The following is a 23718-nucleotide window of genomic DNA, read 5'->3' as shown; positions in this document are numbered from 1 at the left end:
TTAGGAAATGTAGAAAATTAAATTAATTGTTTATTATATCTAATAAATTAGGGATTTTTGAATTGTTGATTGTTTTTTGTTTTTGTAATGTTTTTTTTTTTCATTTTTTTTACTTTTTTAATTAATTAGATAGTTCCTTTTTCTATTTTCACTTTTTTATTTTTTAATTAAAATAAGTATAAACTCTTTTTTTTTCTATTTTTTTGGTATCCTACCCTTCTTGACATATAGAATATAGATAGTAAATCGTAATCCTTAAGGCATTAGTGTTTTGTGTTCACTAAGGCATATTTCCTCTAATAATATTGACAGCATTGGTCCAAGTGTAAACAACATACTCCCTCGTCAGTTTGCCCCAATTTTGTTTCTATTCATCCCTTTGGATTTACCCCATACCATAAATGGTAATGAAGGACAGGACTACCATTCTACCACATTACTCTCACATGCATCCCCCCCCCCCCCCCCCCCCCAAAATTATTTTTCTCTCTCATCAACTCCACCTAAGCAAAACGTAAAAATATACTCCAATAGAGCAATCTTAAAGGGACAGAGCATAATCAAAGAAACCTACTTACATGCCCATCAAAGAAGTGACAACTTCACTGTTCTACTACCTCTTCACCTCCAACTTTATATTATATATTACTAGAGTTCTCCAAAATGTGAACTTACACTCAAAATTTCCTTACAGTATTGATAAAAGAAAATACTTAAAAAGGAGAAAAGATATATACTGAATATATTTTACAACTATAGCCGCTGAGATCAGAAGTTGCCTATCATCTCTTCCGGCCTGAAACTGTCTTCTTTACAGCTCCCACAGAAACTAAAAACTGATCAAGCGAGGATAATGTCTTCATATCATCCGGGGGGAAGTAACTCGCGGCCTTTCCCATGAATGAAGTGAACAGGAGGGACAGTGAAGGCCTAGTAACATATTGCTCATCTAAGAGCTCATCCAGAAAAGCAAATGCAGCTAGAAATTCTGACCTGCTTGCCTTTATTGGACCTGCAAAATGTGCAGGAATTATCCTTTGGAATCTCCAGTCTCGAGCTATCCGATCAATCCAGTCCTTCACCTAAATGTTTTACATTTCATAAAAAGTAAGATGAGCACGGGTGACTAGACTAGATTATGAATTTTATGTGCAACACATTCAGAAATTACTTGAGAGCTTGTGAGTAAAGGGTAGAATGTCCAGTAGAGGATACCTTCTAATTTTCTTCCATTCAAAAGTGTGATGTCTTAGGCTATTTAACTATCCATCTTACATCAACTTGTATCACTAGAAACTATCACTCACTTCAGATAGATTGACAAACTAAACAAATAGCTCAACTGAAAGAAGTCATAATGCAGGGTCTGCATGGCTGGCGAAAAGAGTGTTTGCGTTGTATCCTTGACTATAAATTGACACTTGACAGAATCACCAGGTGTACGTATTCCAGCAAATAGGAAATATAAAATAGTTTGCCATATTTGAGTGAGTTGGTTATAGTGAAAAACTTATAATCTGCCAGGACATCTCTTTGAATTCAAATAGATTCTATGTCTAGCATCATAGAACAGCTTCCCATGATTAAGCAACTCCCCTCTTACCAGGAAACAGAATTATCATAATCATGGAACCCTATCATCAGTAATTGTCATTGTCAATTTTTTCCTTTCACTATGATTCATGCTTGCTGCTGATTGAGTTTGTTATCATATCATGTTGAACATTTCTGATCACAAGTGAATATAACAAAGAGATGTAGCTGGTTTCTGCATGTGTTCGGAAACTTTACACCAAAAAATTAATAAGACATGTTTGCACCACAAAAGAAACTAAATTCTGTTCAACATCACCCAGTGATGGTGTAGAGCTAGCTCGGTAAGAGCTACCACAGGATCCAGGGGGATAGGACCCTATGTGAAGGGGTTGAGAGCTAGCCCCTCCCATAGGCTACCCCCTATTTCCTCCTACTGTCTCGGCCTCTACAAAGTGGCTTGAGCCTAAGATAAGTAACCCACTCACAAACAGAAGAAAAAGGATAGTGTTAGAATAATATATGTAAATATATTATTATGTCAATATAATGTAATCCTTGTAATTAGGTAACTGTAAATTAGTTTCCATGTTAAGCTCCTAGATTGACTCTCTTTAGGATGTATATAACCTAATTATAATGAATAGAATAATCAAGGGATTATCTTCTATCATGGTATCAGTTAGCCAACCCTAGGCAATCTCTCTTTCCTCTCTTCCCGTCTTCCGCTGCACAGGGCAAGCCGCCACTGTTGCTTGGTGTTTACCGTCGCCAATCATGGTGAACCCAAAATCCTCTTCTTCTTCTTTTCATCCTGCTTTGGCAGTGTCCAACATTAAAAATAATATCCCTATTCTCCTTGAAATGGAGAACGTTCAATATGCTACCTGGGCCGAATTGTTCAAGGTCCATGCTCGGTCACATCGCGTCCTTCACCATATTATCGCTCCTAAGGAGCCCCAGGCTGCGCCTTCGTCCGGCGCCGACAAGGATCTTTGGGCCACGTTAGATGCCACTGTGTTACAGTGGATCTACTCCACCATCTCTACGGATCTTCTGCATACTATTATCGAGCCGGATGCCACCGCCATGGATACTTGGAATCGCCTCCGTGATATTTTCCAAGACAACCAAAACTCTCGTGCTGTGGCTCTTGAACAAGAGTTTTCTCATCTATCCATGGAGGAATTTGTCTCGGCATCCGCCTACTGCCAACGTCTCAAGGAGTTGTCCGACCAACTCAAAAACGTTGGTTCCCCGGTTTCTAATGACCGCCTTGTTTTACAGTTGGTTTCCGGTCTCACGCCCGCCTATAACACAGTTGGTACGTTAATTCGTCAAACCTCTCCTCTTCCTCCTTTTTATCAAGCACGTTCCATGTTAACTTTAGAGGAGGCGGGTTTTGCAAAACAAACTGCCACTAATTCCACCGCGGCAATGGTGGCCGCTTCTAGTGATAAACCACCTACTCATCACAATGGTGGGAAACCTGTGTCTAACCGGGCTCCTCAATCGGGTAAGAAAACTTCTGGTGGCCGTCGCGGTGGTGGCGGCGGTGGCCGTGGTGGCCGTCGCGGTGGGGGTTCTCCCCAGTCACAGCCGTTCTCCGGCTGGCAGCAGCAGCAGCAGTGGGGAGGGTACCCGTGGCAGTGGGCGTGGCCATACCCTCCCTGCCCCTTTCCTTCAGCAGCTCCGTGGGCTAGGCCCAAAGTTCCCAGGCCACCCGCGATCCATCCGGGCCCAGGCGTGCTTGGACAGCGACCTCAGGCTCATATTGCAGATGGTGGGCAGCCTACTCCCACAAATATTGAGGCTGCTATGTATACTTTGGGGCTTACACCTCCTGATGCAAATTGGTATTTGGATACTGGAGCGACTTCTCATATGACTTCAGGGCAAGGTACACTTTCTCTCTCTCCTTATTTTCAGTTAAGTAATTCTCGTGGCATTTTAGTTGGTAATGGTCATTCAATTCCAATTCATGGTTATGGTCATACTACTTTATCCTCACCTGACCCGCCCTTACACCTTAAAAATGTCCTTCATGCTCCCAACTTAATCAAAAACTTGGTGTCAGTTCGCAAACTTACCACTGATAATAATGTTTCTGTTGAATTTGATCCTTTTGGGTTTTCTGTGAAGGATTATCAGACAGGGACGCGTCTCATGAGGTGTGACAGTCATGGTGACCTCTACCCTATCACCACCACTTCCACACATGCTCCTCCTTCTACCTTTGCGGCTTTAGCTCCTTCTTTATGGCATGAGCGTCTTGGCCACCCCGGGACATCTATTTTATCTTTTCTTCAGAACAATAATGTTATTAAGTATACTTCTTCTAATAAGTCAAGTCTTTGCACTTCTTGTCCTCTTGGGAAACATGTTAAATTCCCTTTTGTTGCATCGAATTCTTGTACTATGTTTCCTTTTGATATTATCCATAGTGATTTATGGACTTCTCCTGTGTTGAGTACTGCTGGCCATCGTTATTATCTTGTATTATTGGATGATTTCTCAAATTATTTGTGGACTTTTCCAATTTCCAAAAAATCTGAAGTGTTCTCTGTTTTTCTCACATTTAGAGCTTCCATTCGTACTCAATTTGAACGTGAGATTAAAAATATCCAATGTGACAATGGTAGAGAATTTGATAATGGTCCCTTTCATGATTTCTGTCAAAAGCATGGTATTTCCTTTCGCTTTTCCTCCCCTCATACCTCTTCACAAAATGGTAAAGCTGAACGAAAAATTCGTACCATTAATAATATGATACGGACTCTTATGGCTCATGCTTCCCTCCCTCCATCCTTTTGGCATCATGCATTGGCCATGGCAACCTATCTTCTCAACATTCTTCCTAGTAAATTACTAGCCTCTCAGTCCCCACTAAAAATTCTCTACAATCGGGATCCTCTCTATTCTCATTTACGGGTTTTTGGGTGTCTATGCTATCCTCTTTTCCCTTCTACTACAATCAATAAACTTCAACCTCGTTCTACACCTTGTGTTTTTTTGGGATACCCTTCTAACCATCGGGGCTATAAGTGCTATGATTTATCTTCCCGAAAAATCATTCTTAGTCGCCATGTCATATTTGATGAGAGTAGTTTCCCGTTTAATTCCCTTCACACCCCTACTTCTTCATCTTACTCTTTTTTGGATGAAGGTCTTACTCACATGATTCATCACATGACCCAGTCACCGGCTTTGGGCTCCTCCTCTACTGCGTCCCCAACCCAGCCCCCTCCTCAGCCTCTTCGTGTCTACTCCAGACGCGTCCCGCGTCATGTGCAGCCCACCCAGCCTACTGTGGCGCCTCCTCAAGGCCCACGTCCCCAGCTTGCATCTGGGCCGTCCCCCAACCCGCCTTCTTCTGACCCGCGTCCTGCCCAGCCTACTGGGCCGGTCTCTCCCTCACCCGGGCCTCTTTCTCGGCCCCCTTCTCCCACTCGTGCGCCTACTCACACAAATGAACCCCATGAGTCTTCTACCCACCAGGGCCCCATCACCCGTAGTCAACGGGGAGTCTTTAAACCCAAGCAACTATTCAATCTTCATTCTACCACATTACGTTCCCCTTTACCCCGTAACCCGGTTTTGGCTTTGAATGACCCGAATTGGAAACTAGCTATGGATGCTGAGTATGATGCTTTAATTGAAAATAAGACTTGGGAGTTAGTGCCCCGCCCCCCTGGTGTTAATGTGATTCGTTCTATGTGGATTTTTGCTCATAAAGAAAACTCTGATGGTTCTTTTAAGAGGCATAAAGCCCGTCTTGTAGGTGATGGCAAAACTCAACAGGTTGGCGTGGATTGTGGGGAGACTTTTAGTCCGGTGGTTAAACCGGCTACCATTCGCACTGTTCTCAGCTTAGCTCTTTCTAAGCAATGGCCTATTAACCAACTGGATGTGAAAAATACATTTCTTCATGGTGATCTGCATGAAACAGTTTACATGTACCAGCCTTTGGGATATAAGGATGCTACTCGCCCTGATCATGTCCGTCTTCTCAAAAAGTCTCTCTATGGCCTCAAGCAGGCCCCCCGTGCTTGGTATCAGCGCTTTGCTGAGTATCTGGCTACCATGGCTTTTCTCACAGTCTATCTGATCACTCTTTGTTTATTTATCGTCAGGGTACTTCTATGGCATACCTATTGTTATATGTGGACGATATCATCTTAACTGCCTCTTCTGATGTTTTGCTCCAGTCCATTATTGCTAAATTGAGTTCCGAATTTGCTATGAAGGATCTGGGTGCCTTGAGTTATTTCTTGGGTATTGCGGTCAACCGTCATGCAGGTGGTCTTTTTCTGTCTCCAAAGAAGTATGCTACTGAGATTATTGAGCGTGCTGGGATGTCTTCATGCAAGCCATCTTCCACTCCTGTTGATACCAAACCCAAGCTGAGTTCTACTTGTACTGAGCCTTGTACTGATCCTACTTTGTATCGCAGCCTTGCAGGGGCTCTTCAGTACCTTACGTTCACTCGCCCTGATTTATCATATGCAGTGCAGCAAATTTGTTTACATATGCATGACCCTCGGGAGGCTCATATGCATGCTCTGAAGCGCATTGTCCGCTATGTTCAGGGTACAGTGGAATATGGTTTACATCTTTATTCTTCTTCCGTCTCCAAGCTCATTTCCTACACGGATGCTGATTGGGGTGGGTGTCCTGATACTCGCCGTTCTACATCAGGCTATTGTGTATTTCTTGGTGACAACTTGCTGTCCTGGTCTGCCAAACGCCAGCCTACTCTATCTCGCTCCAGTGCTGAGGCGGAATACCGTGGGGTTGCAAATGTTGTGTCTGAATCTTGCTGGTTACGCAATCTCCTTCTTGAGCTTCACTGCCCGATTCCTACTGCTACTTTGGTCTATTGTGACAATGTGAGTGCTATCTATCTTTCTGGGAATCCTGTTCAGCACCAAAGAACCAAGCATATTGAAATGGACATCCATTTTGTTCGTGAAAAGGTAGCTCGCGGATATCTTTACCAAGGGACTTCCATTGGTTTTGTTTGAAGATTTTCGGGACAGTCTCAGTGTCCGCCTTCCTCCCGCTTCGACTGAGGGGGTGTGTTAGAATAATATATGTAAATATATTATTATGTCAATATAATGTAATCCTTGTAAATAGGTAACTGTAAATGAGTTTCCATGTTAAGCTCCTAGATTGACTCTCTTTAGGATGTATATAACCTAATTATAATGAATAGAATAATCAAGGGATTATCTTCTATCAGATAGAAAGCAAATAACCTGGAAAAAAGGTTATTACTTTAGACAGAGGGAAAGAAAGCAAATGACCCTTGACAAAAGGTTATTACTTTAAACAAAAGGAAATAAAGCAAACAACATTACCTTTTCAGGAACTTTGCTGAAGACCAATGTTTTTACTATAGGCGAAACAATCAGCTTCTGGGACATTTGAGCAAATGTAGCATTTGGTTCTAACAAATTGGATGGACCAAGAAACAGGATCTGAAGAACCATTCTCTCCCATCCTGCAACAGGAAACTGCAACTATCAAAACCTTAACACACTTTTTGGTCTCATGAAGGATGATCAAACAATAGCTAACCTTTCTGGCGGTTCATTGCATTGTCAACTACTGGTTCATCCAGAACTTCTTTGCCTTTGCTAAGAATCTTTACAGCCAGACCATTTTTTGCAGAGGCCAATAAGGAATCTTTACCAATACATTCAGGAGGCTGCCTCGGGACAAAAATTACGGCATCAGTCACCAAAAGGGATCTTGAACGCTTGTGATAGAAGGCCACCTCCACATATGGCCCAATACCTTAAAGGTATGAAGCAAAAACAAATTATTCCAAGTTCAATTATAGCTAGTAATCATTAGATCTCATTTCGAAAACCTAAAGAATTTATATTACCAACTTCCGGTGAACTCAGAACTTTCTGTTCAATTTCATCAGCCCATGGAGTCGACAAATCCTCATCCTGCAAGGTTTCGGCGCGAAAGATACCAAAGAATTCAAGTGGTAGATTCAAGGGCCAACTCCATTGCCTAGGGGCCACCCAGATTTGAGCACGAGGAAACTTTCTAGAAAATGGTCCCATGAATATTTTATGCTCATAAGCAAATGTAGGCAATACAATGTATTCAACTGGAGCCCCAAGTTCCTTCACCAGCTGTCATGAAACAGCAATGGAACCATAATCAACTGCCATTTAATTGATTAAAGTGGATGAAGCAACTAAAGACATAGCTAGTAAACAAGATATGTACATGGAATCATATAGACTAATGATCAATTCTTCCGCTAGTATACATGTCAGTTTTCTACATGTAAACATTTCACAAGGGACACAATAAACAAATATAGTTAAGGAAGAAGTCAAACATCAATTGTGTAAGTCAACTAAAAATGATCTGAGAATATAAGAAGCTATTAAGCACAAGCATGCTTCAATTGATATAGGTCAAACCACCTTTTTTTGTGTCCTGTATTTCTATCAATAACCAAAAAAAATTAAAATAATTTGACAAATAATATCATATTATAACAATTCTACTCAAAACTGAACAGAGAATTTACATATTGAACTACAAAATGTCATGATAACTCATGGAAGGCAGTTAGGAAAGAAGATGAATTAACTTGGCCAAAATTTTGTAACTCAGAAAAAACCACCTGCTATCATAATAAGCAACGCAAAATTTATTGGACAGTCACTGAACCTGGATGCACTCCTTGGTTGGAGCAATAGGTGCATGGACCCATAATCCTCCAGACTTGAGCTTGATGACCGTCATGCGAGTGTTTGTTGAGACACTACTAAACCCTAGAGCTTGTTCTTGTTCAAATGACCATATGCAATCTTTTACAATCTGAGAAAATGGATGGAAGAGAAAAATTAACATGTAAGAAATGTATCAGTTACAGTAGCAATCAACATTCAGAAGAATAGAGCAGAGACAAATTCATTAGATACAGAGTTCATCTTATTCAGCAAATCACAAAAAGAAGACAGTTCATATTGACATGTCCTACCAAAGTCCTATGTCTTCATCTTAAGTCAATACTCTCAAATAAATAAAATAGAGGCAATCATTCATATATAATTGTCCTCTAATTCCTAGTTATAGACTTGCAGTTCATCATTATTAGACTCTTACACTTTGTTTAGATAGCAATATAGCAGGGATAGAGAAGAAGGGAAGGAGGAAGATTGAGCTCCATCTTCTATCCCAATCTCTCCAATTTGAGACAGATGATGTATATTAAAGAGGGAGAGATAATGGATCCTTCTCTCTCCCTCCCCTTCCTTTCCCCAATCCCTTATCTAAGCAAAGGAACTTGTTCCCCTCCCTTTTCCTTCCTTCCCTTTCCCTCCATTTCCTGCTACCGAAACAAATTCTTAGTGAGCATGGCCAGATTTCATCAACTTTGACCATACTTTTTTTAGATAGAAAATAAAAAACATAGTAATGTGAAATCTTGTTAAATGCATTTTGATGTATATTTGCAGCATATCAAGTTTTATGATTTAATTAATACATAATGGCCAAAGGTGTACCTTGGAGACCACGTTAAGTGTAGAAATATTTTCCTTAGTGAGTTCGGAAGAACAATAAACTAAAGAGATCAAGTTTTATAGTATTGGTGTTAAATCTAAAGGCCAAGTGGCATGCTCTGTGATAGATGCCAAGCCCAACAAGCTCAACGCAAGAGTAAGCCATCAACACGAGGTGGTTTTTGGGATTTTGAGGTTGTGGTGAAACTTTATGGTCGAATACAAGACAAGAAGGCAATAGAGGTGCATGCCCATACAAGCTTTTGAAATTTTGTGTGCGTGATTCCGAAAGCATTTCTTATTAGGTAAAAGCATCATCTGCGAGATGTTATACAAGTGGTTAAGTTTTACCTATTAACCGTATAGCCGTCAAGATAGCTCTATAATATAGGTTTTTGGCAACAAATAGATATGCAATACCATCCTAATTAACCATCTCGATAGGTCTTGCAAAATACTAGTTGAAAAGCTAAAAGCAAGTATATATCACTATACAAACACTAATTGTTGAACCCTTGTTGTTATATACATGTGAGCTGTCCAACATTGGAGAGGAGGAGAGAAACTAACCACCTTATAAGCTTGAGGAGCTCCTCCACTCATCAGTCATCACCAATTGATTTTGAGATGTTACTCCTTGAGGCTTGTAAACGGACCATCCTAAAATCCAAAATCTAAAATCTAACACTAATACTAATATTGTATTAATCAAAAGACTAAAAGCTACTCCAAATGCCACTACCAAAGGTGCCCCCTACACATTGCATGTGCCCTTTACTACGATAAATTAATTGGTCATTTAGTTCATACAGGACGTAGAACTTCCCATGAATTTCAAACTCATGGCAATTCAATTTCATAATTACATTGATGGGAATTTCCCAAAGTTTTGGTACATAACTTCCCATAGTAATTTCTATTATTTACCTTGGAGGCTAGATTGACTTCCCCACTTCACCATTTTAATCTTCACTATTCACCTATTTTAGAATGACATTATTGGTGATTTATGCCAAAGGAAAATCATACCACAAAAAAAAAAGGAAAACCATAGATGTGCATTGGCAAGCGCTAAGAGTCAAAACAGGCAAACTAATAATTAACTTTTTAATGATGAAACTTCTATATAAATTAAAGGAGATAGTATTAAGCAAGATCCAAAAACTCATACTACAAAAGAAGGGAAATTGAGAAAATGACAGACTCACCTCAGTCCTAATAGTGCGTCTGTTAAGAAAAGGACCAAGAGGGAATGGGAAGCCAGTAAAATTGAGATAAAACCTTCCACTTTTATTCTGAGAATTGCTGTTAGTAGGAATCGAAGAAGCAACCACAAAATTGATCATATCATTCTTTCTTTTCTTATTATTGAAATTCAGCTGCAAATTTGGTAGTTTTAGAGGAAACCCAGTTACAAAACTAGTGCTTGAATCTCTTAAACAAGTTGAATGTTGTAGATATGTTGATTTTGTGCATGAAACACCACCTATAGTTGCCTCCATTTTTTTGAAGGTAAGTTTGATACCTGATTCTGGATTTTGAGCCCACCACTAGAATTTTTGGTTTTTGAGGGAGAGAGAAGATTGACACTATTTCTGGACTCGGGGTTGGTTTTGCGCCACGTGGAGAGCCATGTAATATTGTAATGGGACGAGAGTTCGTTCCTACCTGGGAAATTAGATTATTTTTTTTTAAAAAAAAAAAGTATGGAAAAAGAAGATTAGAGACCATTCGTACGAGGGGAGCTTTAACCTTATCGTTTACAAGGATAGAATGAGTATAATTTTCAATACAAAAACTAGAATATATGAGGTGGCTAACATTGGCGATCCAGTCTGCTGCTTTGTTTGTTCCGGGTAGACATGTAGAATAGTCCAAGCAGAAAGGACTACAGAGAAGTCTGAAAATCCTTAATGATGGGAGGATCTGCCAAGGGGGGACCAGATGCGTTGTTGGAGTTGATAACCATGAGGTTATTTCCTTCTATGTGGAGATGAGTAATAGCATTTTGAATAGCTAGCCGAACTCCATGTTGAACGGTCGTAGCTTCTGCCACCGAGACTGAAGATGTACCAAGGTTGAAGGTTGCAACTTCGACTAGGTTGGCGTCGAAAACTCTAATGATAAAAGATGATACTGCTGAAGAATCACAAATGGAACCGTCGAAGTTGAGATTGAAAAATGGAGATGATGGAGGCTCCCAAGCCACCAAGATTGAAGAAAGGTACTTGCGAGTGGAGGGATGGAGAGAAGAGTGGAAAAACAGGGAGTCAGAGGAATTGTAGTAATCAACTGCATTCTAAAAAAAGAAATTTTATTTTATAAAGAATCCTATGAATATTAAGCGAGTCGTTATAAAAGATGATATTGTTTCTTTCTCTCCAAATACTCCAAATTAGGAAGACAAATTTAAAAGCGCAACTTTTATTCTTTTTAATATTAGAAAAGATATCTAATAAAGTGGCACTAGTTAAGGAATGGGGCAACCAATCATTAAGTTCTTTAAGCTGCCAAAGAGGGAGGAGCTTGGAACAATCTCCAAAGATATGATCTATAGATTCCTCTTGGGGATCAAAGGTAACAATGACTAAAAGGGATGATATTTCTTTTTAAAAGGATTTTACGAACCCCAAGACTTTATGGTAGATCTGCCATAGAAAAATCGTTAGATTTAGCTGGGTATCGAGATTCCAAATCCAACGGTGAGGCCATTTTTCCTTGCTAGGTGGGAGGTTATGAGCTGGCCAAGTAGCGGATTTAACTGGTTAATAGTCCTGAAGGACTAGGACCCCAAATAGGTTCATCACATAAGGAGGCAGACGATAACAGAATGCCTTTAATGCATTTGATGATGTGGTCAAGGAGAAGAGATTCTAAGTTGAGAAGATCCCAAGATTTATCAAGTAAAGTGAAATCTTTTAATAGCAGGTTCACATCAACCTGGTTTTAATTTAACTTTAAGGTGGTCATTAAGTTTTCCTCTAGACACCAGTTATAGAGCCAAAAAAGAATTTGACAACCATATCCTATTTTCCAACGAATGCCTTTATGGAGTAATGGGTGTTGAAGTAAAAAAATTTCCAAATGGGTGAGTCATTTGCCTTAGATTTGCAGTTAAAAAACGATTGATTTTGAAGATATTTGTCGGAAATGAGTTCAACCCAAAAATTATTAGGTTCGATGAGAATTTTCCAACCAAGTTTTGCAATAAATGGTGTATTCATTGGCAAAGTTTTTTAATGCCCTAAACCCCCTTGGGATTTTGGTCTGTAGATATTTTCCCAGGTAATCAGTGGGGTTGTATTTTTTTCCTTATTTTGACGCCAGAAAAACTTCATGTGAAGAGAATCAATAGAGGTAGCAATGTCAGGTGCCAACATAGTTGAGGCGCGTGTATATGTCGATAGGACCTCGAGGTTAGTCTGGATCATAGTTAATCTCCCTGTTTTGGAGAGGAAGCCAGATTCCCGCAAATTAATTATTTGCTCTGTTTTTTGGACAATATGGGCGAGATTAGCTTTGAAAGGACGGTGAAGAAAATTCAAAGATATCTGCCCAGGGACGAATTAGGGAGCGTTAAAATGGCTAGCTAAAGCCATTTTACGAGGCTGGTTGACCTTTTTGGAGAAGATGATCGATGATCTGTGGAAATTAATTAGTTGACCAGAGACGATACATAAGTCATCGAGTACTCTTTTTAGATTGGTACAAGCTGACGTAGTTGATTATATAATTTTATCGATCTGCTTCTCTATTTTTGTTAAATTTAATTTGGCCACGATTTTCCTTTCAACTAATACACGCTTTGGGAATAGACAAATGATTTGGATTTTTTTTGTTTCTTTCAAAAAAATGACACCATTTTCACCAACTAAAATTAAGTACCACTTCATTAATTGGGTGGCTCCAATAGTCAATTTTTTTCTATATAAGGTGAGCCATACTAAATTCTTATTCACTTGCTAAATTCTCTCCCCCCTCAAAAAACAACAAAACATTCCTATCCAAAAAAGTGTATGCGAAGGGCAAAAAACCAATGGTGACGGGACCTTGTCGTCTACCGATGGTGGTGCCCATTCCGGCACCAGGATCACCACCACCACCACATGATTCTTTATCCTCCTCTTCCAACCCTCCTCCATCCGCTCAATCATCATCCTCTTCTTCCTCCTCCTCATGTGAAAGGAAAAAAAGGAGGATCGACAGGTCCCCCTCCCCTCCATCATCAACACCATTAATACCACCACCATCACCATTATCATCACCATCAGCAACCGCACCCACATCATCATTCTCATCCACCTCCACCTCCACTGACCCTGCATCACCTCGACGTGGCGATGAGACGGAGTCAGACCCGGACTCCGACAACTACAAGCGAAGTCCGTCAAACTTCGACCAAAATTTACTGACACATTTGTTGATTTTCCCCAACAATACTGGGTTTGGTCATGTCTTTGCATGGCCTTTCCCATGTCTTCTTTTGTCTAGAGTTCTTTTCTTTTTTATTTTTTTATGCTTTTTTTCATGTTTTTGTCTGTAATTTATCTCCATTAGTAGTAGGAGAAAATTCAAGGTTGTAATATAAGTAGTATTAAGACTTTTTGTAACGACTTTCTATTATGAATGAAATATGATTTTTATTATATTGTCTCAATTTGTTAGAATTAACTATGTTTTTTCTTATGTTGTCTCGATTTAGAACTTTTTGCCCTATAAAAAAAATTACAATTTCTTATGTACGCAAAATATATGAATATACTTTTGTTGTCATAAAAAATGAACAACTATAATTTAGACATGACATATCATGTATTTAGACATGACACAATAATTTAGGCTTATACTAAAGTAAATAAGCAATAATTAAATATTTAAGATGGCTATAGGGATGGGCATGGGTCCAAGACCCTACCCGGACCCTGTTGGACCCGACCCTAATTTAAGGGTCTGGGTCTAACTTTTTCAGACCCTTAGGGTCCGGGTCCGGGTCTGGGTCCAAGTATTTTTTTTGCGGGTCCGGGTCCTGATGTTGTAGACCCAGACCCGACCCTAGACCCGACCCTAGACCCTAAACATATGTAATATATAGATTTTAACCTTTTTTTTGAAAAAAAAGCTGATATTTTTTGAAACCCTAAACCCAAAAGAGTGAGACGCAGTTACGTTATTTAGTTTAACACCAAAAGACCAAACAAGTCACGCCTCACGCCTCCAGCCCTCCACTCGTCGGCACTCATCCACTGTCAGTTTGTCACAGGTTTCCTTCTACTTCGCCGGCGGTTTCCTTCGACTTCGCCGGCGGTTTCCTTCGACTTCGCCGGCGGTTTCCTTCGACTTCGCCGGCGGTTTCCTTCTGCTCAGGTATTTCTCTTTAATTTTTTCAGTTTTCTTTTTATTTCTCTCTGATTCTTCGATCCTTTTCTTTTTTTTTTTCGAACATTTTTTGTATGAAATTGTTAATTTCACTCTTCGAAGTTCTTACTGATTTGTATTGTATTTTGTATTTTTCTTATTTATGGGTATTTTTTTTAGTTGATTAATGATATTAATAATGCTGAAAATTTGGCAAAATAAAGAAAATTTAGGCTTGGACCCTTTAGACCCTCCAGACCCTACAGACCCTAAGGGTCTGGGTCTGGGTCCAGTTTTTTCAGACCCTTAGGGTCCGGGTCCGGGTCCGGGTCTGTCAAAAAAATTAGGGTCCGGGTCTAGGGTCCGGCCAGACCCGACCCTTGCCCATCCCTAGCTATGACCGAACATGAGTAATTGAATTTTTTTTCATGTATATAAGTATGATATGTTAGGTTAAGACATGAAGATAAAAAAAAATTATATTGAAGTGATTAATCATTTATCGTAAAATTAAAAGGAGTTATTGTTTTCTATACCTAAAGAATATTCAATAATTAGACTTTCTCTCTCTTAATAGAAGATAAGCGAGAGTTTCTCTCACTTCAAAAGTGAGTTCCACTCCCACTTGGTTTGTGGTTTCCTTCACTGAAGGAATTCAAGTCAACTGCCACCTGTAGCTCACGTTAGCTCACACCTGGCTTTTATTCTCTACTTCACCGCCATCTGTTCAGATGCATGGTCCCCGTTTGGCGGTTTCTCCCACCGGTAAAATCCTCTTCAACCTTCATCTTTATTTTTCCTTAGTTTTAAAGCACCACTGCCACTATAAATTGTTTCGATTAGTTTCGCTTAGTTCCAACGTTGTCACTGTAATAAAAATCTACTGTAAAATTCCTTCCAAAACCTATATATTACTGAAAAAATGAGTTTTTCTCCTTCTCAAACTAGTAATAGTGACAATCTTCCCGTTCGCTCTATACATAAGAGAATGGGTGTTCTTGTCAGCCACCCCCCCTCTCATCTTCCACCTCTACCTAATATTGAGTGGACTCACTCAGTCGTCGGTCGGTTCTTCGACCTCGTCCCTCCAAACACTAGCCTTGTTAATAATATCGTCAACCACCAATGGATTACTCGCGGTTCAATAAGATTTCTACGCGTTGGAGTGTATTTTATTTTCGAATGTCAAGATCCCCGTGACAGTGCGTCGCTTCTCCGTCAACATACCACTGTCATCGATGGTAAAATTATTACCTTCCGTGCTAGTTCAGGTAATCAAGTGCCCTCCACCATTGACTTTAGCTTGGCTACTCTTTGGGTTCGCATCCATAACTTACCTTGGCGGTTCTTGGAACATGAATGGACTTCTAGAATTTTATCACATGTTGGTTTGGTGGATCTTATAGAAGAAACCGGTCCTGGTCTTCCTTCAGAGGCATTTTTAAGGGCTCGGTTAGTTGTAGATTTATCACGTCCACTCATACCTGGTTTTTTCTTAACCTTGGATGATGGTCAAGTAGTTTGGGTATGTTTTCGATACGAAGGAGTGTTTAAATTCTGCAAACAATGTGGTTGTGTGGGACATCACACTGGACGTTGTCCCATGTCTGCGTATGAGGCGCACCATCTCATTCATCGTCGTTTTACGGAGTTTGAGCACGATGGTATGAATATCATGTTTGGCCCTATGAATGTTCCTCTTTATATGAATATTATTCGCGGGTTACCTGATCGGTTTATCTATCGCAATGCTCGGGTGAACTTAATTAGTGTGGGTCTTCACCATGATCCCTATATCTTTGATGAACGCTATGTTGACGTTCATATGGTGGATTCAAGTTCGGATGATGAACCAGTGGAGTTGCCAAATCATGAGGCATCGGTCGAGCCAGCTAATTTACCGTCTCACGCCAATAATCCATCACTTCATGATTCGGACTATCATACTAATCCTCCTATGTCATTTTCTCGGGGCTCTCCTGCTAGTATTACTCAGATTCTCTCACCCGCCGCTAGTGGCCAAGAGGTTCATCAATCATCTGGACGTCGCTTCGCCGCCGAGGATAGTGCTTACGGCCGCCTAGAGGATTTGGGCAACCAACAACTGGGCCACGAACATGGCACGCCTATAGGAACTACCTCTCCTACTTTAACTTCCACTCGAGTCCCAACTGACGAAGGGCGAGCCAATGGGGCTCGGTTTCCTTTTCGTCGACATCTGGGAATTACCACGCGTCCACCAACGACTTTTCGTGTCGGACTTGCTCAGGAGGATCTTTTTGCGCCTACAAATGATGAGGCATCGGACTTTGGTAATCTGTCTCCTCTTCGGGTTCCTTCTACTGATGGTGGGACGCTTGAAGAGTTAATTCATGAAGGCTGGACTACAACTCATCCTCCAGACCCTGATGAAGCTGGACCTAGTGCGTGGCTACGGCTTATTCCGCCTCCTCAAACGGTTCAAGGGGAGGCATTTTCCAGCTCAGATGGGCCTTGTGTTGGCTCGTCACCTCCTCGAGGCCTACATGCCGAGCCCATATGCTTTTTCGTGGGTCACAAGCGTCCTTTTCAGGCCTACACGCATACTCAATCAGCTGAGGGTAGTGAAGGATTGGCCGTCGAAGGTCGTTCCAGGTCTCGCAATGGTAAGCGTCAGCGTTTGGCTCACTGGGAAGCTAAAGGAGGATTTAATGTAGGATTCCAGCATGGGAGACTTCGACGAAAGGCTCTCACTAATTTATCTATGGCAAGACTTTTGGAAGTGGAACCTGGTCCAGAGATTACGTCCACTTTGTCGAAAAAAAGGAAAGCTGCAGTATCAGCGCCTGTGAGTGCTGGTACATGGATTTTCAAGAAGAAGCGTAGTGCTGGCAGCGAGTTGCGGACAGATAACATGGATATCCACTTCTCTTTGATGGTGAAAGTGTCTGCTGATTCAACTCGGGTACTGACTGACCCAGACCAGTCACCAACCTTACCATGAACATTCTGTCGCTAAATTGTCGGGGGTTGAACTCCAGTGACGCCCCGATAATTCCGTATATACACTGGTTGTTATCTACAGTTAAGCCCATGTTTTTGTTTTTGCAATAAACCAAATGTTCTCTTACTCATGTACAGTCTCTACTACGTAGTACTAAGCCACGTACTGTAGTTGGTGTAGATGCTCTAGGTTCTAGTGGCGGGCTGGTTGTTGTATCATGGGCTCCTTTTGCTGTTGATGTGCTTAGTTCCATGTGTAATTATGTCTTCTGTAAAATCTCAGCTAATAATGGAATGATCTGGTACGTTTTGTTCTTGTACGGAGAACCGTGTCAGGACTCTCGTCCTTTACTTTGGAATCACCTGTTACAAGTGTTAGCGCCATATCCTGACTTCCTCATTATTGGTGACATCAATCAACTTGATCATTATGGGGATAAGTTGGGTGGGGCAACTCTTATTAGGGGATGGGAAGAATTCACCAATTGGAAGCATACTTTACAATTACAAGATGTTCCCTTTGTTGGGCCTCGGTTCACTTGGACAAATAACAGGGATGGTGTGGATTTAATCATGGAACGTCTCGATCGAGTGTATGTTTCCCCAAATTGGAATGACAGATATCCACTCGGTTATATAAAGAATTTCCTATTCTGCATTCGATCATGCAGCTATCTTTTACCAGACGGAGCCACCAAAAAGTTAATCGTCGGCCATATCATTTGAAAATTGGTGCCATACACCCTGAATTACCTAATATGATTTCGTCTGTATGGCGATTCCAATAGCTGGGTCTACAATGTATCAGTTTACGAAAATCTATCCATCTTTCGCACCCAGATTAAGCGATGGTGTTTGGATCATAAGGTTGTTTGGGGATTGATTGGCGAGAACTTTCTACTAAGTTAGCTGCCACTGCGACTCATATTTCTACTCTTCCACAAGGCAATAACTTCATGCTCCAACGTCAGCAGGAGTTGGATACGTCTGCATTAGCACACTCTTACTGGTCGCAAAGGTCATAAAGACAATATGTTCAGCTGGGGACCTTCCAACAAGTTCTTCTACAATAAGATGCGACAAAAACAACGATCAGCATATTCTACCTTCTTCGAACTACAGATAACCAGTGGACTGAGGATGGTCCTACCATAGTAATACTATTTTACATCATTTTAAAACTGCGTATGGGCCCTCTCAGGGGTCTACTGTCTCTGACCAGGGCCAAGATGAAGCCATTGATTTAGTACTTCGTGACTTAAATCTTACCTCATCTTTCCTGTCACAACAACAACAGCTCCTTCGGCCTTTCTCTAAGATGAAGTGCATGAGGCCATGCTTGGTATTGGTCAGGGAAATCTCCGGATTGGACGGGTCCACGGCTGAGTTTTTCAAACTTCACTGGGTTCCCTCGGAATGAGGTGTTCCAAGCTGTCAATCACTTTTTCACAACAGGTTTCATACTGCATGAGTGGAACAGACGCTGCTTGTTTTGTTGCCTAAAGGACAGAATCCTGAGGAGGTAACACAATTTCGGCCAATTAGCTTATGTAATACGATTTATAAATGTGTTTCGAAGTGCTTGGTCAACCGGGTACGGCCGTTGCTTTCTGATCTTATCACGGAATATCAGAGTGCTTTCATTCCAGGACCATATGGATGATAACATTTTGATCAGTCATGAGTTAATTCATGTTCTTAATAAACATCGAGGGTAATGTTCATCTGGCGGCGCTCAAAATTGACATGAATAAGGCATATGACCGGGTTAACTGGAGGTTTCTATTAAAGGTTCTTCAAGCCTATGGCTTCCCTGCCCAATGGATTCAGTTGATTAGTCAATGTATCTCTACAGTGTCATATCGCATCCTAGTTAATGGACAGGTTACAGAGTCCTTTCCTTCCCATTGTGGGCTTCGCCAGGGTGATCCACTATCCCCTTATCTGTTCTTGTTTGTATGGATATCTTTTCCGCATGATAATCATGGCTACGGATATTCGACTATTCGATGGGTTCGAGCTCACAGGTACGCCCCTTCTATTTCTCATCTGTTTTTTGCTGACGATGCTCTTCTTTTCTTTAAAGCGTCGACTGCTTCTTGTAAGCAACTGTCCAACCTCCTTGCTCGATTCTGCCGTATCTCTGGACAAATGCTCAGTTTACGAAAGTCATTTGTTAAATTCAGCCCAAATGTTTCCGAGCACATGGGTCATGAATACAAACGTATCCTGCAATTGGATGCTAAAATCCTGGGCACATATCTTGGTACTCCTGTGGATATTCAAGGGAAGAAAACTCAGCACTTCACCTTTTTACTTGATAAATTTCTCAGCGCATAACTGCTTGGAATCATTCACCTATTTCGCAAGCTGGGAAATTGATTCTCATCAACTCTGTCCTCATTGCTTCCATAGCTCACATCCTTTCTTATTCTGATTCCCACAACAATAGCTAATAAGTTGGATGCGATGCTTGCACGATTCTTCTGGTCTAATAGCTCTGGTAAAGGAATTGCTTGGAAAAGCAAGGAGCTCTTGCATTTGCAAAAAGGTGCTGGTGGTCTCGGCTTACGTAGTATTGCGATGCACAATCGTTCCTCTGATGAAGAAAGTTTGGCGTATTCATAGAATTCCAGTGACCTCATCAGTAAGGTATTTTCCGATACAAACTGGGCACTGGATCATCGACACCTACACTGCGTTAATGCGGGGTCAATGTTCTTGGGGTGCGCGAGGTTTAATTCAAGCAGAGCAGGTACTTTTCACAAATTCGGTTGGAAAATTGGTTCCAATTCCCCCTCCTTGCTGGAAAGGAGCGCTGGGTTCATGGGAGGATTCCCCTCTTTCGGGATAATGTTCCTCTTCGTACTGCTGCTACGGTCTCCATTGCTTCTCTCCTGCTGCCTAAAAAACAAGGCTGGAATGTTCCCCGGCTTCAGTCACTTTTTCATTCCAGTACGGTTCGTGATATACGTACTCTTGAAATTCCTCGCCTCACAAACCAAGTTGATCTTTCTATTTGGCCTTTTACTACATCGGGCCACTACACTACCAAATCTGGATACTACTTCCTTTCTCGACATACTGACATCTACAGCATGACTCCCCCTCTCAATTCGAAGTTTTTTCGGATTTTATGGGGGTTGCGCATCATGCCAAAATGGAAAATTTTCCTCTGGAAATTGTTCCACAACGGGTTAGCAACAGCTGCTAACCTTTCCTACCGTGGTCTGGCCATATCAGATAGTTGTCCAAGCTGCAACATGGAACCTGAGACATCCCAACACCTCTTCCGATTTTGCTCTCTAGCCACTACTGCTTGGCAAACTAGCCAACTACGTATTCATTTCAACGCTACTCCCCTTGTGGCCTTTAAAGATTGGCTCATTGCATGGATACACTATTTCTACCAGCAGGATGGATATAACGGCCTTCGTCTTCCCGTGTTTGTGGCTATTTTATGGGCTATTTGGCAGGCTCGCAATAATAAGGTCTTCAACGGAATAATACCTGATATGCCTCTAATCCGTTCACTCCAGGATAAAGGCATTCAGCAGCACTACACCTTTCTGGCTAATCCTATTCCTGGGTTTCTTTTTGCACATTTTGGGACAGCCTTCTGCGGGGTACCACAAATACATTTACAAGTGGATGGTTCCTGGAAGAAATCTTCTTTATTGGCCGGTATTGTCTGGGTTGCTGAGCATGTTAATACTCAAACTACAGAAGTGCAAGGAGGCTGCATTTATGCGGAGTCACCACTGGTTGCTGAAGCAAGGGCTTGTCTGGGGGCCTTGATTTGGGCGCAATCTCAAGGATATTGCCAAATTTTGATCTACACTGATTTTGATGTACTAGTTCGGAGTTTACTTCATCAAGACACACAACCTATCTCGATCGCATGGACTCTCAATGACATTCGCTCCCTTGGACATCAACTCCAATGGTGTCGAATTTTAAAAGTTAATCGTCAACAAGTCCAGAGGGCACATGACCTGGCCAATCATGTTCGCCTAGGACATATTCCCATGGCCACTCTGTAGTTGATTAGGTTGTTTAATTTCTTGTACTTTTTACCGATGTCCAAAAAAAAAAAAAAAATTAAAAGGAGTTAGAGTATTTCTTTTGATCAATTTTTTATTCCCTTGTGTTATGAACATAGGAATTATTAATATATAATAATTCATGTTATTCAGATAAAGTAGATGAGACAATAATGAATTAAAAAAAATCACTATAGAACTGCTTGTAAGGGAACACATGAATAAACATGATTCAATCTCAATAATATATTAATTCCCTCATGTGAATTAATAAACAAAGTTCCCATCCACATGCTTGCATCAATAATTTCATGCAAACATGACAATCTTTAACTCATAATAAATCTCATAATTAACATGCTTGCACACAGCCATAAAACATGTAGAATTCAATCATACTAGAAATCACATATGAAATTATAAAGTTCCTATACATGATACTACAACTTTTTCTCCTTAAATCATGATACTAATCACATAGCACATAGGTATGTGCGTACCTTGTGTAAACTAGTTGGTAGGCCACCTTTAGTTCCTTAAAAGTCACCTGCTGCGTATTCTCCGCCTAAAATAATCAATATAAACTAAAATCAATACTCTTGAATAAAATACAGAAACTTTAAAATATTTAAAATCTCCTTTAAACATATTCAAAAGTTGTTTTTACTATCAAAACTTCAATTACTTTTACTTCCTAGCATAGTACTACCATACTAGTAATTAAAACCCTTAAAACTCCATTGTTAAAGCCTTTTCTAAAATTCCAGAAACTTATAAAACCATAAAATCCTCTTTGAATGTATGTAAACATGCTTAAATTCATGACTTAAACCAATCTCGTAGTTTATAACATAATACTATGGTTTTCTAATAATTAACACCCTAAAAATCCATACTTTGATGATTAAAACTTCAATCTAAAAATAATAAACAAATTTGAAATTTTATTCTTTTAATATATAATATACATCAATCAAGATTATTTATTAAAACAGTAAATTAAAACCAATAATCATGATTAACATTAAAATAAAGCATAAAAACAGAGTCTTTAATGGAAAATTGAGAAAGAAGAAAAAAAATTAACCAACAATCAAATAACCAAGAAGAAGAACAATGAGGCACCGGAAATAACAGGGCCACGCAGCAGCAGTTGCGCACCGAAATTAGAGATTTTGAAGGTTTTGTGACGTTTCTTGTTGAAGAAGAAACATTACTTGAAGAAGAAGAAAACTTGAGAGAAGGAAGAACAAAGAAAATCGTGAGGAGAGAGAAGAAATAAGATGGCCGTGAGTTTTGAGAAAGGAGAGAGAAAAATAATCTTTGTGTGGGGTAAATAATTGGGTATTAAGATATTTATAAGGAGGCTTCCTTTTGGTTAGTAAAGGAGATTGGGCTCAATAAAGTTGATGATGAATAGGATAAATAAAGGAAAATTCACACCGGTAACCCTGTACTATGGAACACTTACAATGGTAAACCGTTTTTCTTTTGAGTTTCAAAAAAAACCCTATACTTAGTAATATTATACAACCGTGACATTAATGATGTTAAACCGTTACTTGACCGTTAAACCTATTTACTATCCTAACCCAAGTTAACCCAAACCACTACCTAACCCACTAAAATACCACCACCACCACTCTTCCACTGAAAACACTATACTCCGTCACTCTCTCCTTCCGATGACTTTCTCTTTCTCCTTATCACTCCCTCCCTCCCTCCCCGTGACTTCTCTTCTCATCTCTCTTTCTATTTCGCTGCTACCTCCCCATATCTTCACCGTCACACTCTCTCCCCCTTCATGTTGATGCTGATGCTGCCTCCCTAGATCTTCACCGTCACTCTGTTCTCTCCCCCTTCACGTTGGTGTTGCTACTGTTGTTGCGTCGCTCTTGTTGTGGCTGTGGCTTGTCAGTGTTGGTGATATTCCCCTTTTTCTCTTGCTTGAGTCTTCCTTTCTCCTTTGCCTGTTTCGCTCCACCCTTGATTATCTCTTCTTTTATCTTGTTGATATGGAGGTTTCGAGTAGTTAAATGGTGTTTTTGGTGGCTGGAGTGGGCTTTGGATTGATAGGTAGTTGTTTCAAGGCTTTCTAGTTTGGGATTTCGATGAGTCTTTGGTTTTAGGGGGTGGGACAATGGTGGTGGGGTGGTGTTCAGGTGGAGTGAGGTTCATGTGGAGGGGTGGGACAATGGTGGTTGGGTGGGATGTCAGTGGGCTGGGTGGTGGTTGGGGTTAACCTGGGTTAGGTAAATCGATAA

The 23718-nt window shown here is 40.6% G+C and overlaps 2 protein-coding genes across 2 annotated transcripts; one reads left to right on the top strand and one right to left on the bottom strand.

Moving 5' to 3' along the window:
- Nucleotides 1-606: 606 nt before the first annotated feature.
- Nucleotides 607-10672, bottom strand: LOC104887287 (hypothetical protein). Its single transcript, XM_010671899.4, has 6 exons — nucleotides 10283-10672; nucleotides 8239-8388; nucleotides 7430-7688; nucleotides 7117-7335; nucleotides 6897-7039; nucleotides 607-1082 (listed from the first exon to the last, which is right to left on the bottom strand). The coding sequence occupies exons 1-6, from the start codon at nucleotides 10574-10576 to the stop codon at nucleotides 783-785; spliced, it is 1365 nt and encodes a 454-aa protein (XP_010670201.1). The 5' UTR covers nucleotides 10577-10672; the 3' UTR covers nucleotides 607-782.
- Nucleotides 10673-19875: 9203 nt separating this feature from the next.
- Nucleotides 19876-21454, top strand: LOC130590448 (uncharacterized). The gene is made up of 2 exons (XM_057392883.1): nucleotides 19876-20166; nucleotides 20225-21454. The coding sequence occupies exons 1-2, from the start codon at nucleotides 19876-19878 to the stop codon at nucleotides 21452-21454; spliced, it is 1521 nt and encodes a 506-aa protein (XP_057248866.1).
- Nucleotides 21455-23718: the final 2264 nt, after the last annotated feature.

The sequence above is a fragment of the Beta vulgaris genome, chromosome 2 (assembly GCF_026745355.1).
Source record: "Beta vulgaris subsp. vulgaris cultivar EL10 chromosome 2, EL10.2, whole genome shotgun sequence".
Classification (NCBI taxonomy): domain Eukaryota; kingdom Viridiplantae; phylum Streptophyta; class Magnoliopsida; order Caryophyllales; family Amaranthaceae; genus Beta; species Beta vulgaris.
The sequence above is the reverse complement of the archived record's forward strand: the minus strand, read 5'-3'. Positions and strand labels throughout refer to the sequence as shown.

Bases quoted from the DNA above. Each gene is read 5' to 3' on its own strand.
- LOC130590448 (XM_057392883.1), top strand. From the start codon at position 19,876: ATGCGATGCTTGCACGATTCTTCTGGTCTAATAGCTCTGGTAAAGGAA. The intron at 20,167-20,224 runs GTACTTTTCACA...CTTGCTGGAAAG, and splicing joins GTTTAATTCAAGCAGAGCAG to GAGCGCTGGGTTCATGGGAG.
- LOC104887287 (XM_010671899.4), bottom strand. From the start codon at position 10,576: ATGGAGGCAACTATAGGTGGTGTTTCATGCACAAAATCAACATATCTA. The intron at 8,389-10,282 runs GTGAGTCTGTCA...CCATTTTCTCAG, and splicing joins GACGCACTATTAGGACTGAG to ATTGTAAAAGATTGCATATG. The intron at 1,083-6,896 runs GTAATGTTGTTT...TAAAACATTTAG, and splicing joins TCAGCAAAGTTCCTGAAAAG to GTGAAGGACTGGATTGATCG.